This window comes from Cynocephalus volans, chromosome 2 (assembly GCF_027409185.1).
Source record: "Cynocephalus volans isolate mCynVol1 chromosome 2, mCynVol1.pri, whole genome shotgun sequence".
Classification (NCBI taxonomy): Eukaryota; Metazoa; Chordata; class Mammalia; order Dermoptera; family Cynocephalidae; genus Cynocephalus; species Cynocephalus volans.
In genome coordinates, this window is record NC_084461.1 from 214,734,430 (window position 1) to 214,751,202 (window position 16,773).

The following is a 16,773-nucleotide window of genomic DNA, read 5'->3' on the forward strand; positions in this document are numbered from 1 at the left end:
GTGTACTCAATCAATATGATTTCATTTTGTGTGAAATTTATTGAGACTTGCTTAATGCCCCCCCACACATGGTCAGTTTTGGTTCCTGTATGCAATGGTTCTGCAATTGTTGGGTATAATCCTGTGTATTCTTACAGTCTGCTTGTTCTACCAGTTAAGAGGTGTGTGTTCAAATTTCCCATTCTGATTATGTATTTGTCTATTTCTCCTTTAAGTTTCATTGATTTAAACTTTATATATTTTGAGGCTGTATTTTATATTGAGAACATGTTTGAGATATATTTTCCTCTCTTTGTATTTAATTTCATTCCTTCTTCTGTACCGTCTCTGTCCCCTCTTCCCCTCCTCCCCTCTCTTTCCTTCCTTCCTTCCTTCCTTCCTTCCTTCCTTCCTTCCTCCTTGCCTCCCTCCCTCCCTCCCTCCTCCCCTCCCTCCCCCTCTCCTCTCCTTCCTCCCCTTCCCTTCCCCTCCCCTCCCTCTTTTTCTTTCTTTTTTGCTTGCTTGCTCTTTCTTTCCAGCAGTTTTACTAGGGCTTACTTATGTGTGTTTTTTTTTTTTTTTTTTTAATGAGAATCCTGCTTTGGTTCTGTAGCACTTCTTGAATCAGTGGGTTGATATCTTACATTTTGGGAAAGTTTTGGCTGTTATTTCTTAAAATGTTGCTTCTAAGCAGTTCTCTCTCTGTTCCTCTCTGCAACTCCCGTTAAACATGATTAAAACTTTTCACAGTATCTGTATGCTGCTTACGTCATTTTCTGTTTTCTAACCTTTTGTTTTCTCTCCATGCTTGAGTTTGTAAATTTCTTTTTTACAAGTTTTCTAATCTACTAATTCTCTCTTCAGCTGAGCCTAATTGTTATTAAACATACCCATGGAGTTCTTTATTTTAGTTATTGTATTTCCATTTAAAATTTAATTTTTTTTACGGTTTTTAGTTCTCTGCTGAAAGTTTCCCTATTTTCATCTAATATTTGGACACAACAACATTTTGACATGCATGTTGTTAACTATAATATTTGAATCTTTTGTGAGTCTGTTTCCACAGTCCATTTTTCTTTTGGTTTTTGGCTATTCTATCTTACCTCCAGGAATCTTAAGTATTTTTTAAATCGAATACCATACATTATATATGAAAAATTGTAGAAATAAATTTAAGTGTTTTGATGATGATATCTACTTCCAGATGTTACTTTTCTTCTCCTAGGCAAAAAGCTAGGGTGGGGTTACATTCTCTTAATATAATAAGAGACTGAGCTATTTGGTGGGCTTCAGTTGTACAAAGGAAGATTTTAGTTTCCCAGTACTCCTAGGGAGTAGTCCTATTGGGGCGAGGAGAAATCTCCTCTGAAAAGATGGTGTTTACCAAGGCCTACATCCTTGTAAGACCCCGAACTCAAAGCCTTGAGGAACTGCTGTAGGCTCAGCCTCTGTGTCCGTGGCAGTAGCACTTACCATGTGCTTCCCTTTTCTCTTGGATCTCGAACCTTCAAATCTTTGCTGCTTTAGTAGCTCTTTGAAGCCTTCATATAGAATTTTAAAGTCATTTGTATTTTCTCATTGTTCATGGCAGGAAATTTTGTCTGTGCAAGTTGTTCTTCATTACTCTAAGCAGAAATTCTCTTAATAGGTCCTTCGAATCCAAAGACTATTGTCCTTCAATTGTCAAAAGTTTTCCTGTCTTTATTTCTTTGATATATGTTTTTAACCTCCATTTAATAACTAATGCCATTTTTATCTTTAGGTTTGTTTTTTGATTGCTGTTACAGTCTTTGGTTATTTTGTTTTGTTATTTATTTTGAATTCTCTTTTACATGTTGAAGCGTTTCCTTAAATGTTTGTTGATGTTAAGAATGAGGCACTAGAATCTGATTGAAAGTTTTTTATGTGGGTGGAACTTACTGTGATTCAGTTTAGACCAGTGGTTCTCAACTGAGAGTGATTTTGTCCCCCAGGGGACATTTGGCAATGTCTGGAGGTATTTTTGGTTGTCACAGCTGTTGAGATGCTACTGGTATCTGAAAGGTAGAGAGGCCATAGGTAATACTAAACATCCTGCAATGCACAGGACAACCTTCTACAACAAATAATTATGGGCCCAAGATGTCTTCAGTGCCGAGGCTGAGAAACCCTCATGGAGAGCAGTAGGATGCTGAAGACAATTTTGGGGGCAGACACCTTGGGATTGCAAATCTTCTAGTCTGCGTTGGCTTTTCTAATTCATAACCTTATTCATAAATATGTACATATATCTGAGGATACTTCAAAAGGTTCATGGAAAGATTCATATTATCTTTTAATTCTATCTTTCCATGACCTTTTTGAAGTACCCTCATATACACATATATACATGCACGAATATATATGATAGGTCTTCAAAAAATTAACTGAAAGATTCACATTATCTTTTAATTCTCTTTTTCCATAAACATTTTGAAGTACCCCTGTAGCTATATGTCTATCTGTCTCTCTCTCTGTTTCTATATATATGTCCACACACATATCCACATATATGTATGTATGTATGTCTTTCAATTATATACATGATTTAGTTCCTTAAGGCCTTTTTTTAAACTAGTTTTGATTCTTCTTCTGGAAGATAATTAAAGCCACACTATACTGAGGCCAAGTCACTCTTTATTATATTTAACATCTGGAATTATATGCAGTTAAATTGTTTAACCTAGTAAGCAAGCTTATGCATGCTACAGAGCAACAGATTCCAAATGGCAAATGGTCAGCAATATAAAAATGTCCCCAGTTTGCCCCATCCAGTAAAAGTTAACACTCTAATTCTCCGTTGAAACAAATCAAGTCTCTCACAATGTACAGTGTACTTTTTGGTCTCCTGTTTTCTGGTTCTATGTCGTTTCATGCAGAGGAATTAAACAAAAGTAATTAGTTGAAGCCTAGTTCTCTTCTTTAGCAATTATAAGCGTGATAATAGTTAGCATTCAGTAAGCATTTATTGTAACATCAGCTTATATGTGTATTTCATTTAATTTTCACAATAACTATGGGGGTAATTTTGCTTTTCTCACACCACAGATGAGGAAATGGAAACTCTGACAGATTAAATAACTCCCCAGTGCAAACCATGGAATAAATAGTAGAATTGCTATAGGGGCAAGGGGCAAAGCCATGTCTTCCTGGCTTTGCAGCAGCATTGTCCTGCCCCGTGGCAGTCATGGCAGGGACGATGCCACCTCTAGCCTCCAGGTCGGGGTATGCCAGCCCACGTTTCTCACTGGTCTTGCTTTTTGTAGGCTCCCAGGGCTATCATTGCACATAGGAATGCCCAAGCATAGCTTCATGTCCAGCCCACACTTTTAGAAAACAACAGAATCCCCAGAGGAGTTTTCATCACAGCTCTGCATAAATACCACTCCTTACAGTAGAATTTCACGTAAAAATGTCTCCCTACCTGACACATCAATGCTTCTAGCAGGTGCTAGGCAGAGTTCCAGGACCCATAGAAAGCCACGGAGTACACGTGATGAATTGTCCAAAGACGTCACTTTTGCTTCAACATTTTGGGGAAAATGAGGCATAATTTTATGCTAAAACAAATGAGAAGTAGACTAATGCAATATAAATTTTGCACATGAAGAAGCAGTCATTTTGCAACATTTTCACCCTGTAAAGGCTCATGCAGGATCCCTGTCTTCTCCTTGCACCCTACTGTCCCCTCCATCCTCCTCCTCCACTAGGGTCTGGTGGTGGAAGCACTGGAAGAGGGCCACACGACACCGCACAGGTCAGCCCTGCTCATTGCATTTACCCCTCAAGGGTGGTTTCAGAGATGTGGTGCGATCTTGGAGAAGGAAATAGACAAAGAAAATGGATGAGAAAATATCCCAAATTACTAGTGTCAGCTTTGCCCCAGCATCACCTAAGCCGGGCCAGCTGCCTGCCCCTGCCTCCTGTGTCTCCACAGCAGATAAGCTGGGGCACCGAGCTTTCCATCTTGGTGGGGTAGGGGTGCGGGGAACCTGCAAATCCATTTGCTGCACAGAACATTGCTTTGACTGTGCAGTGTTACGTACGCCAATATCTGAGCCCTAGAGCAAGAGAAAAGCAATGTATTTTATCTGTGCCTCTATTGGAAATCAATTTTATATAATACATTAATAACCACAATACTAGGGAACAATTACTGAGTGCTCACTGCGCCAGACACAGAGAGTGCCAAACGTGTTACATGCTTTATTTCATTTAATCTTAGGCAAAGACCATGGAGCAGAGTATTAACATTCACATTTCATAAAGAGGACAAGGATTAGACAGCCACAATTGCCCACTAGGGAGTGGTGAGTGGACCTCAAATCCATCTGACTCTTGGACCTCAAGGCCCAGGAGACTGCAGAGAACCTGTGTTTCCATGTCCTGGCCAAATGGGCTCTGCACCAAGAGGAACTCTTTATACAACACCACGTGACCTCTTCAGCGATGTGGGCTAGACCAGACACTAGCTTTCCCCGGAGCCTTCCATGTCAGTGCTGAGGAAAAGGTCTTGCTGGTGTCCATCCCAGCTGCTCTGAGGCTCAGAACCTTTCCAAGGGACCCCGAGATGCTCTGTGGTGGATGTTCCTCCATCTGTAGTGGGAAATATTGCCCCACTTCGGGGGACTCAGACACACTGAGGCAGAAGACCCCAACCCTGGGGGTCCATCTAGCCTCTCTCTGATTGTATCATCTGAACAGTCAAAGGTCCTTCCTGCCTTAAAGCTCACAAATTGTCGACTATGAAACTGGATGAGAAATGGAAACTGCAGTTTTTGCTATTGATGCCATTTGGGAACTGTGGCTGCAGCTGTTCTCTTCTCATGGAACTGTCCGATGAGCTTGTTTTATACTTCTGTAAATCCACTTTGACCATCTTCCCCTAACCAGACCCTTTAGGGTCTACTAAATTGTGAATTAAGGTGGTGTTTCTGTGAGAGTGTGTGTGCGAATTCCAATGGCAGTAGTTAATGGGTCTTCTGCTTAACAGTTTAGTAACTGACTTCATAGCTTTTTTTTTTTTTTTTATTTGATATTTCCCTGAGAAACTAACAGAATTTTTATTCTTTCTAAAATACAGATGATAAGACTGGAGCTTAGAGACTGGCTTCAAGGCCCTGTAATATTTGGTAGAACCAGGAACCCAATTCTTTGGATTGCAGATCATGTAGTCTTTCTACTGTGTGTTTGGCAAGGCTGTATGGAATTTCTGGAATTTGAGTTTTCTGACATACCTTAAGCAGCAGTTTCAAATGGTTTCACCCAGTATAAATGCAGCCTGGTGTAGCTGTAAGAAGGTGGGCTCCAAAGCTAGATGGCGCATGTTTTAGTCCAGGTTTTGAAGATCACTTGTTACTCTTTGTGCTTTAACACCCGCACGATTGAAACATACCAGAATGAACATGCCAATAGCACTTTCTACAGATGTAAGGATTAAGTGAGACAACACATAAAATATCCAGAATTTGCCTGGCATGTGACTGACACTCAGAAAATGCCACCTCATTACTGTAGATATTTAGCAAAAGCTTAATCATCTGAAATCCAGCCTTTCCAAGTCCTCACACCTGTGTCTTGACCTGGGATCTGGAAATTCCTGGAACATGACAGCAGCAGTAACAACAACAGTAACAAATAACAATTTTTTCTTTGAGAAGCAGTGAGCAGTGAAGGTTGAGAAGAGTCGAGTGGCTGAAGGATCATGACACTTCTCAATGTTGTCTGGAGCAGACAATGTGTTTTATTTGTTTTTATCTGGAGCTGGTGGATGGAAAAGATACTTTCCTTACCAAGGAGGAGGTTAGGAAGCCAGGAAGATCTGGGAGCTAAGAGAAGACTACTCAAGGAGGGGAGTGAGCGGGAGTGGTGGAGGCAACCCTCAGTGGAGACTAATGCTGACATGCCACATCGGGGACAAACTTCTGGGAACTTGGAGATGGAGAGACAACAGTGAGCAACTTGTGGTCCATGTAGTGTGCACTCACCCCTGGGCCCTCAGTGAAGCAGGCAGCCGGAGCCCTGATCACGGAGTGCTGACCATGGAGCCTGACCATAGAGACTTGCCCACGGAACCCTGATCACGGAGCCCTGACCGTGGAGCCTTGTTCACGGAGCTCTTACCATGGAGCCCTGACACAAAGACTTGACCATGAAGCCTTGCACATGAAGTTGCCTGATTACCGTGTTCCCAGGAAAGACCACCAACAAGGATTGTTGTATAGAGAATGTACTCATATATTTAAGCAAAATAATATGTAACTAAAATATTAGTCAGTCAGTACTTGCTATAAAAAATTTACTTCAGTGAAATTAAAAGATGTTGAAAAGATTGTGTCATATGTACTTGTGAGCCCTTTCTTGGAAGAGTCTAATCATGCTTCCATTTCTTTCAGGCTCGGTATTTTCCAGACAATGGATGGTAATGTTCACTGTGATAGATTTGGAGTTGGGTGGGAGTTAGTTGCAACCTATCTCTTTTATGAATATGGGTCTAGGGTGGGTGAAGAACCCTCTGCTGTGAATATCACATTGACTAGATGAGCAGCTCTCTTATAGGACAGGACCTAGCAGGATCACTATCTTTTGCACCACCGAGGGGGTGGGGGAAACACATTGCCCACCTTGTGGTGATGGGGTGACCCTGGGGCTGTGATAGCATCTCCTGCTGACCGGGCCTCCTACAGAACAAACCCCTGATTCTGTGATCATTCATGTCGCATTCCCTCTCTAGGCTGTATTCTGGGTACTCTTCCCACACTGCCTTCCTCCAGATAGTTTAGTTTTTCCAGCTCCTTCCTGAAGCCCAGGCAAAGATACTAAGACATCCTTAGTGTTTTTCCCTGAAAAATGTTTGATGTTCAACTTCCAGAGCCAAGATGTTCCCAACTTTTATTTACTGCCATGTTTCCATTTCAAGTACACAAATCCAGGACAGGGACTACAGAAGGATTTGGTCTCCTCAGTGTCAGTGATCTTTGAGATTCTTGATAATTGTCTCTGTAAAATTAATGTTGTAAAATGACTTTCACAAAATGCCTGCTGCTTCAGTGAAGGCATGTTTTTTTGTTTTAGAATCACTTGACTCCATCTTGGAACATTTACTCTGTGTTGTTGCTGCCGAGCTCTTATGCAAAGCTCTTCCCTACGACTTGTAGACTTCTTCCTCTGCTCTCTTCCTCCTGTCTCCCACTCTCCCTCGTTCCCTTGAGCTGCAGCCTCGCCCTCTGTGCTTTAACTGTTTCCTTTTCATTTACGTGTAATTATCATTGTTATAGAGATTACATCGAAAATGGTAGAGTTTACATTCAGCAAATAAGAAGCAAATTTTGCACATGATCAAAACTCAACTCTTCTGAGCAATTTTTAATGAAGGAATTTATATTCATTTTCAAATTCATTTGCATGATCTCTACTATATAAACAGTAAGCACTGCAGTGAAACAGGAGTCAACATGTCCTGATTTGTTTATTTTCCTCAGGAGGGATGCTGGACAAGATGTTTAACCATGGAGAGGCTGGACACTTCCGTTTCTTGGGCCGTGTCTTGGTCAACCTCTCTTCCTGCGTGGTGTTGAACCGTTTCCATGCTGTGGAGTCTGTTGATGCCCTGGAGACTAAAGCACATGAACTCATGCAGCAGAATAATTTTCTGGCCAGTAAGTATTCAATGAAGAAATATGTTCACAAAGGCACCAGTTCAGATAAGTTGTCATTTTGCATATTTCTCCCTAAAGGTGACTCAGAAAGAAGTGCTTTCCAGATAAAACATAAAATAAAGCAGAAATATTTGCATTGATTTAATGAAAAGTTATGCCCGTTACCTTAATGACTAATGGCATTTTCACCATCTGGAGGACAATATTATTGACTTCATCTGTTTTTACTATTTTATGACATTGTTTTATGGTTAAATCTCACCTGATAAATTACATTTTTCCTGATTAAAGTTTTACTGTAATTTCCTTTATCACCTTTGTTTTTATCATAGTATCTTGATATCCTGGTGAGGAGAGGAGAAAAAACAATTGCCAATTCAGCTCCATTATTAATTGTTCATCTATGTGATGTGTTCTCTTCTGTTCTTTTTGAATAAACATTTATGTATTTTTTTATTAAGGTTTTAGTGTTGGTTTGCTGGGGCTGCTGTAACAAGGTATCATAAACTGAGTGGCTTAAACAACAGAAACCTGTTGTCTCACAGTTCTGGAGGCTGGAAGGTCAGGGCGTCCCTCAGCTCCTTCTGTAGCCTATGAGGGAAGGATTTTCTCTAGGCCTTTCTTGTTGGTTTGTAGATGGCCATCTTCTCCCTGTGTCTCTTCACATCTCCTTATTACCTTATTATCTTCCTCCTAAGTGTGTCTCTGAGTCCAAATTTTCCCTTTTTATAGGGGTACCCTCATAGTGAATTAGGGCCCCTTATGGCCTCATTTTAACTTGATTACCTCTTTAAAAATGCTATCTCCAGATATGGTCACATTCTGAGGTATTGGGGGTTAGGACTTCAACGTATAAATTTTTGGGGGGGACACAGTTCATCCCATAATAGCCTTTTTGCATGAAATTTAAAAAATCCATGTGACAGAAATAGAATATGAAGATACTTCAAAAAATTTGTGGAAAAATAGAATTAAAAGGTAATAAAACTCTTTCTACTAATTTTTTGAAGTAGCTTTGTATTTATGAATGGTAAGTAACCGAAAGAGATGGATTCTGTACAGTGGTTTATATCTAAAACTCGAGAGAAGGAATGCCTGATTATTTGAGCAGCCTTGTGTAATTTTTCAAGTCCTGCAAAAAATGAAAAACAAATGATTTCTTTGTATGGTTGACCTCACAGTATGGTTTTATTAAAAACGAGAAGCATGGGACCAGGACTCAGGAGGTCTTGGTTCAGGCTCTCCACCGATCGCCTGTGTAACTGAACGTAGCTTTTGCTTCCCCAGGGCTTGGTCTCACTTCTGCAGGAGCGGAGGTCTGTGCCCAGTCTCACAGACCTGCCAGCCATCTAATCTGATCCGGTGTGGACATGGTTTGTGTCCCCGCCTAAGGTGTGATGATGCTTTTTTTTTCCCCTCTTCTGCCATTAGGTGTTATATTCAACAGTTCCTTAGCCAGCAAGAACTTCAGATCAGAGTCGCTCAAACTGCCGCCCCATGTCACATACACAATTCGGACCAGTGTCTTATACAGCATGAGGACAGATCTGGTAAAAAACCCTTCTTGGAAGTTTCATCCTCAGAGTCTACCAGCCGATGGGTTCAAATATAACTACATCTTTGTCCCACTGCAAGACATGATTGAAAGAGCCATCATTTTGGTGCAGACTGGGCAGGAAGCTCTGGAACCGTCAACACAGACGCAGGCAATCCCCTACCTGTGCCACACCAGCGACCTGTGAGTAGCCTGGGGTCAGAGCCAAGCTTTCCTCCTGTGTCCACCTACAGCAAGAAGGGCTATGCATTTGGAAAACCAAGTAGAGATAAAATAAAAAAATCTTTGAGATTTTCTGTAGTCATCCCCAAAAGCATTTTTTTAAAATTGTCTTCCTCTTTTTGATTTCTTAAGGTTCTTTTTTTTATATGCTTGAACTATTCAGGTAGAAATATGAGGGTACTACAAAAAGTTCATGGAAGGATATGCATTATTTTTTAATTCTATTTTTCCACGAACTTTTTGAAGTATCCTCATATAGTGGTTGAGATAATGTGATCAAGTGGAGTTTTAAGTTTGACATCAGCCATCTGTAGATTTATTTTATTTATTTATTTTTGGCAGCTGGCTGGTATGGGGATATGAGTCTATAGCTTTAAATGCCCTCAGAATCAATCTAATGAAGACTATTCACAAGGGCATGTCTGACAAAAGACCCCACATATCTAAACTTGGGGAAACAGAGGAAGGTTATTACCTTATCAGTGCAAATCCCTAAAAAATAGCCTCACACTGTTAAGGGTGCTGAGGGATTCCACAGAGGCCCTGGTTGGTGGTTTAGGTCTGCATAAAGTAATCGGAGAACACTTAGGAGTTAAACTGTGTGATTTGGCCAGTGACGTCTACAAGAGGAGCGAGAGAAGCTCCTTAAGGGCTGGAGCAGCTGGACTTGGAGGAGAAGTCGCGGTGGCCTCAGAGCCAGCGTGGGGAGGGCAGGCCAGGCAGGGTGTTCGGGAAGTGGAGTGCAGGCTTTCATCACTTAGGGGCCTGTGAATGCATGGGTGAGCCTGGACACATGAGTGCGGTCAGGCCATGAAAGGCCTTCAGAGCTCGTCAAAGGGTGTGTCCTGTATTGTCATGGGCGTGGGCTCACCTGGACTCCTCTCTTTCTGCCTGATGGATGCTGTTCTCATAAACAGCCTGCTCCACGCTTGGCCCCTGGTAACACAGGCTGTGGGCTGGATGTGATGGGGCTGCCTTCTCACACTCTGTGGAAAGCACACTCGGAAGTATGTGGGTGAACGTGAGGTTATTAAAGGGCCAGGCTTGTGTGTTTCGTTAGTCATGAGCACAGGGATAGACAAGCCTCTTCAGTGAGTCTCTGCGAGTAACAACTCACAACACATCCCACTCATTGATAGGGCAGAGCAGTGGACGCCACACAGCAGTTGGGACTGGCTCTCCAGGTGATTGGGGCCATGTTGTGACAGGTGACCTGATGTCATATCCCCTCCTTCCTGTCTAGTGGTATATACTCCTTGTGCGTAGTAGCTCCTCAGTACATTTTTGGTGAAGTTGGTGGTGTTACAGGAAGAACCTTCTCAGGTGGTGGGATAAAAGGCTGAAGGCCCCCTGATGGTGCTTATCTCGGGGTATCGTGTATTAGTGTGGTGGAGAGCACAAAGGGTCAGGAAGAGACCAATGTGTCATTTTCACCCAGAGACGGCCTCATTATGCAGGTGGTTGGTAAGCCTCTTAGCCTCCATCTTTGTAAAATAAAAGCTTTATTGCCTTTTCAAAATGATATTTTTGGCTTTGAACATTTTCAACCAGTGATTTTCTTCTCCTAAAGCATTATTCTGGGAGGTGATGGCATGGAAAGCTGAACCCAAGAAAACTGCTGTTTTTGGCCAGGTGTCATGCAGGAATGCTTCATGTCCAACTCAAATACCTGAGAGCTCTAAGAATTAATGACCTCTGTTAGATACTTAGAGAAGTCAATGTTTTGTGGTGGTATTTTTTTAAAAGGTGAACCTCAAAAAAAAAGATCCCATTATGACAGTTTCCTTCAATCTCCAAAGTAGACTCCAGTCAGTACCCACAGAAGAGGGGGTCCTGCTGACATAGGTGGGAAGAAGCAAATTTCCTCTGCTCCTGTTATAGGAGGAGGCTGGGGTTTACTTTGTTCACCTTGACAGAGGGTATTTCCCAGGAAGGTGTGTTGGGAAGAATGACATATATCCTGAAAATGTGCTGATGGAAGATCTGAAATGGACTGAATTGTCAATTTTCCACTTCTGCCGATTATAGTGCTTTGTTAACAGGCATCGAGAGAGGGTTGGAATGGAGACTTTAAGTGAGATAGATGAAGATTTGCCTTTCCACCTCTTGAAGATAAATTCTCGTGTATGAGAAACATTCATGCCTAGTCATGCCTAGAAAGTTGGAGTTAGCAGAGTTCCCAAGTATGATTCTCATGTTGTGAAATTATTTCTCTTAGTCTACTCACTGGGATACCTCACATAACTCCTCAGAAGTATTTATTTTACTTCTTTGAAAGAAGTAAGGAATTATTTTTTTTCTTGGAAAAATCAAAATCTTTGTGATCTAGTCTTTGTATATTTTTCCTTTATTTCTAGTTTCAAAAAATATACAGTTTTTAAGGGCTTAGTTTTGGTAGCTGCAATGACTGAGACACAGTCTGAGATCTTTCAAGAACTCAGCCACCTGAAGAAAAATTCTAAAGCATGGCTTGGACCACAGACCATACTTGTTGAAAATTTTTTTCTGGTTTCCTACTGCTTACTGAATGAGTGAAATATTCATTAGTTTATTAATGTATTCAGTGACATTTATGTATTATTTGTCAGCCTCCAGACTTGGAGGGAATCAGAGAATAAAATAGGTAAAAGTCTCTGCTCTTGTGGCACTTACAGTACAGGGAAGTATGGAGTATACAAATACAACAAGGAAGAAGATTGCATTGAGTGTGAAAAGGTGGTAAGTGCCATGGAGTTAGGGAGGAGTAGTATGAGGCATGTCATGACCGCCAGGAGGGGGAGCTGGAACTATTAATGTGGTTGGGGTAGACCTTGACAGGATGGTAACATTTGAGCAGACTTGAAAGGGGACAGAAGTACAGAGGATCATGTATTCTAGGCCACAGGACCAGCTGGTGCAAAGGCCCTGTGGTAGGAGTGGAAGAGTTATCACAGCAGAGTGCACAGGCAAGAGGGCAGGAGATGAGATCAAGGAGCCGACCCAGATTGTGGTTGCAGGTTCTCCAAGTGAAGCTTGTAGAAGATGCTGCTGGAAGGTTTTGAGCAGGAGCAGTGCCGTCTGACTTATATGGTAAAAGGCTTACTCAGGCTGTTGTGTGGAGAAGAGGCTGTGTGGGGTGAGCGTGGGTGTTACGGGAACAGAGGCAGACTGGCTGCTGAGAAACCAAGCGTCATTCGGAGGGTTCAGGAACTCAAAGGTTTATTACACTGGCAGGCCCAGAGGAATTCACACTCCAAAGTCTGAGCCCCAAATCAGGTTTTGTAGGAGCTTATATAGATCCATTGTTCCAGGGTGTTTTAGGTTTCATTTTCTCGGAAACCGCATGGCTGATGCAAGAAGCGGGTGGTGTTATAGAAGCAGAATGAAAAGCGGAAGGTACAGGCCTGGGTTCGAGCTTTTCTGGGCTGTCCATATCATGGGAGCGGAGAAATCACTTAGGAGGCTGATGTAATAACACAGGTGAGAGATGATGTGATGAGTAGTGGCAGGAAGGTGGTGATATATGGTAGGATTCATTATTTTTTTTTTTGTCTTTGTTCGTGACGGGCACTCAGCCAGTGAGTGCACCAGTCATTCTTATATAGGATCCGAACCCGCAGCGGGAGCGTCGCCGCGCTCCCAGCGCAGCACTCTACCGAGTGCGCCACGGGCTCGGCCCCATATGATAGGATTCATATTGTGTTCTGAAGGCAGAGCCAACAGATTTGCAAAAAGATTTGAGGAGGGTGTGGTAGAGAGGCATTAGGGGAGACTCCCTTTGGTGCTTCAAGTAACTGGATTGCTGGAATGATCTTTAATTATGATAGAAAAAACTGGGTGGAGGTGGTTTAGAGGATAAGAATAGAAGCTCAGTTTCAAACATGTCTAGTTGGCTTTTAGAAACCCAGAGAAAGTGTCAAGTAGGCAGATTTCTTTAGGAGGCTGGAGAGAATGCTGGATATATTAATTCAGGAATCTTCACCATTTTGATGGTATTTAGAATTCTAAGGTTGGAGATACCAGGGAGGGAGTGTAGATGGAGAAACAGAGAGAGCCAAGGCCATGTGGGGGTCCCCACCATGGAGAGTTCAGTGAGAAGAGGAGACTGAGAAGGAGCAGCCTTGAAACAGGAGGACAGCCTGAGTGTGGAGTCAGGGAGGCCAAGCTGAGCACGTGACTGCAGGAAGCGGGAGTGTCCTGGGGCGCATAACGCGGTGCCTTGTGGTAAAATAAGATGAAGACAAGCATTGTCTGCTGGATTTTAGCAATGTGTATGCTCATCACTGGGGACTTTACAGAGAGCAGCTTCTGGGCTTGGTGAGAATGACGACTAGTTTATGTGGACATGAGAGAGACCTGGGACAAGCTGAACTGGAGACTGGGTTCAGACAGTTCTCAGGAAGAGAGAAATGGGCAGTGGCTAAAGGGGACCTTGGGCAGAAGACGTTTTCTCTTTTAACAGAGGATGCTAATGGGAATAGTCCAGTAACATGGGGAAACTGATAGTGTGTGAGAGAGGGCAGAAGCTGTGTGCTTGAGTAGTTGAGGGGGAAGAGACCTCTAAAGTGAAGGATCCACAACAGGTAGTGATGATGGAGGTCGGGTCCGGGAGGCCCGATAGGCAGCCTCAACCCACCCAGTCCTCTTACCAGGCTCTTGACTCTGCCACAGGAAAGAATTCAAGGGTGGAGTCACAGTAGAAAGTGAGAACAAGTTTAATATAACAGATAAGAAATGCACGTTCCTCAGAGAGCGTGCAGCATAGCTCCAGAGACTGAGCAGGGCCCACACCAAGTCTAACCCAAAAGTAAGTTCAGTGCAGACATCAAGTCTAACCCAAAAGCAACAGAAACATAAAGTTCAGTACAGAGTGCAGGCTGGCTCAAGGGAACGAGCAGCTGCTTGCTGAAAATAAGTTTGATACAAAGTAAAATATACACACCCCAGCCAGCAAAGTGGGCTGCCTCCAGGAAAGTGAGCAACAACCCCAACTTCAGCTGGGATTCAGCTTTTATAGTTTCTCTATCTGATGAATATTCCATTAAGCGGGTGGCTGCTGGTTATGTAACATTAGTCATGCACATGCTCAGTTGGTCTCTTCCTGGAGCATGTTCATTGGTCAGACCCTGTCACATGCACCAGAGGCACGAAAGAATGTTCTGTGCTCTCTAGTGAACATGCCAGCCACTGGATTTGCATAAGCCACCCCTTTGTGGTCCCATTTTCCCGTGTTAGTTTTGAAAATAGGTCTAACTGGCAACAGTATCCTTCCTCCAGGGAGAGCTCAGAGGAGGGGCCTGAGAGAGCAGAGAGGGTTGGAAATCCAGAGGCATGTCCTGAAAGCTGAATCCAGGGAAACTGACACCTCCTGTATCAGTAGGAACAACATCAATTCATCCATGGTAACAAAACCTGTTTAACTAATTTTCCATCTTCCCTGAACACAGATCTCTCTCTCAGTCTCTCTCTCTCTTTTTCATGTAATATCTATCAGCAGCCCATGGAACTTACGTCTTGAAGGGCATGCACTGGGAAATATTACTTTGAGACCACAGAGTTGGATAAGGAGTGGAGACTGTGAAATTTGCCAGCTATGTGATTCATGGGTGGTTATTATAGGACAGTTTGATGATTGGAACTATCGTGTACTTCAAGAATATAAGCAATTTCAAATGTTAATGTATTGCTTCAAAGACTAAGCCAACTTACTAAAAAGGTTTTCAGAAAACGAAAAACACAACAATACTCTAGAATTGTTTTAGATGCAAAAAATATTTCTTTGCAAAGTCACCTGTTATTTCCTCCACTGCTTTTTGGCCACTTCAGTTCACAGGACCTTGGAGTGGGGTCCAAGACAAGGAGAAATCGAGCATGGGGGGTGTGCTGGGTGATGGCTCCCATGAGTCATTGCAACTGGACGTTGCCGTGTCTTGGGAAGAGTGGAGAGTGAAGGGTTGACAGCGATTCATGCTTGAAATGTCAAATTCCTACTTAAAAAACAAAACAAAACATCAGCTTGATCCATGACAGACCAGTAAGAGGATCTCTCATACATTTTGATTGTTTCTTTTCCTTGGGCTTTACTTCAGGTAACCTTATTAAGCAGCTCTCTCTTCTATTTAGTCAATAGCTGTTGTTCTCAGTTGAAACCCACATTCCTGGTAACCTCAGAGCTGTTGAAAGCCCCCTTCCCTGCTCCCAGGCCCTATCCTGTCTCACCTAGTGGGACTTCCATGCAGGTAATTGGTTGATGACACCAATTATAATGGGCAGTAGAAGAAATATACTCATTACATGTTTTAATCCTTTATTTTCTTATGCCCCAGCTTGTACATTACCATTAGAGCTCATAGGACCCCTCTCCCTGCTGGGCGGAGGAGGGTGGCATTCTTGTTAAAAACTCAGGTGATTGTTTATTCAATTTCTTCATGTTCTTTTCCCTCAACAGCAGCAATTATAATGCTCCTCTTAAATTGTGTCACATTTTCAACCACATCATCTCATTTGTCCTCTGAGAATCTTATAAGTGCAGTAGAAGAAATGGAGACTCAGATAGGTTTTTTCCTTCAAGGTCACATTGCATCTTAATGTCCCTTACTCCCCAGTGAACTTTTAGTTGCCACTTACTGCCTTTAAGCACTTTGCGCGGGAGCCTTGGTTGCTCACCTGCCATTTCACTTCATTGGGTTTGAAGTCTGGCGTTTTCTTTATCCTAATCAGAACTCACATTTCAGCAGTGGTTCTTAACCTGGGGTGTGTGGGAGCTTGCAAACGGTTGGGTTGTTTTGATGGCCACAATGGAGTGGGTGCATGTTTCATGCCTGAAGGTCAGAGACACACTACTTGTCTTGTAATAAATGGCACAGTCTGTGTAATGAAGACTGTCTAAGCCAGATTACCAAACACCCTCATTCAGAAACACCGCATGCTCTGCCTCCAGTGTATTATTTCAGTGTCTTCGTTCACTCATATATTTATTTCTCCATTCATTCACTCAAACAATATTTTTTTCATACTTACTGTATGACATGCATTTTTGTAGGTTTTGGTAGAGATGTAGAAATGAACAGTACTGAGCTTCAGAAACTCACTACTTAATACAGTAGGTATATACATACGTAACTCTAATAAGGAGTGGGAAGGGAGAAAGAATGTAAGATACAGTTGCTTTGGGAGTGGTGTGAGTTGAGATAATCCCAACTGGCTATATGCCTTCCCCCAACAAGCAAAATATAGGAGAATTTCTTGAGAAAGAGAATTTTTATGACCCAGAAATCTGCTTCTTCAGACATATTGGGTCCTGGCAGTGATTCTTACCTTCTAAAGTTATATGATGTCTACCATGCAGCAATCCCACTGCTG

General features: G+C 42.4%; 1 protein-coding gene across 1 annotated transcript in view; it reads left to right on the plus strand.

Moving 5' to 3' along the window:
* The window catches only part of ABCA13 (ATP binding cassette subfamily A member 13), a 446,769-nt gene that overhangs the window by 150,788 nt on the left and 279,208 nt on the right, over positions 1–16,773 (plus strand). The window contains exons 30-31 of the mRNA XM_063086601.1: positions 7,479–7,655; positions 9,087–9,393. Of these exons, the coding sequence (XP_062942671.1) occupies positions 7,479–7,655; positions 9,087–9,393 (484 nt within the window). The remainder of the gene's footprint in view (positions 1–7,478; positions 7,656–9,086; positions 9,394–16,773) is intronic.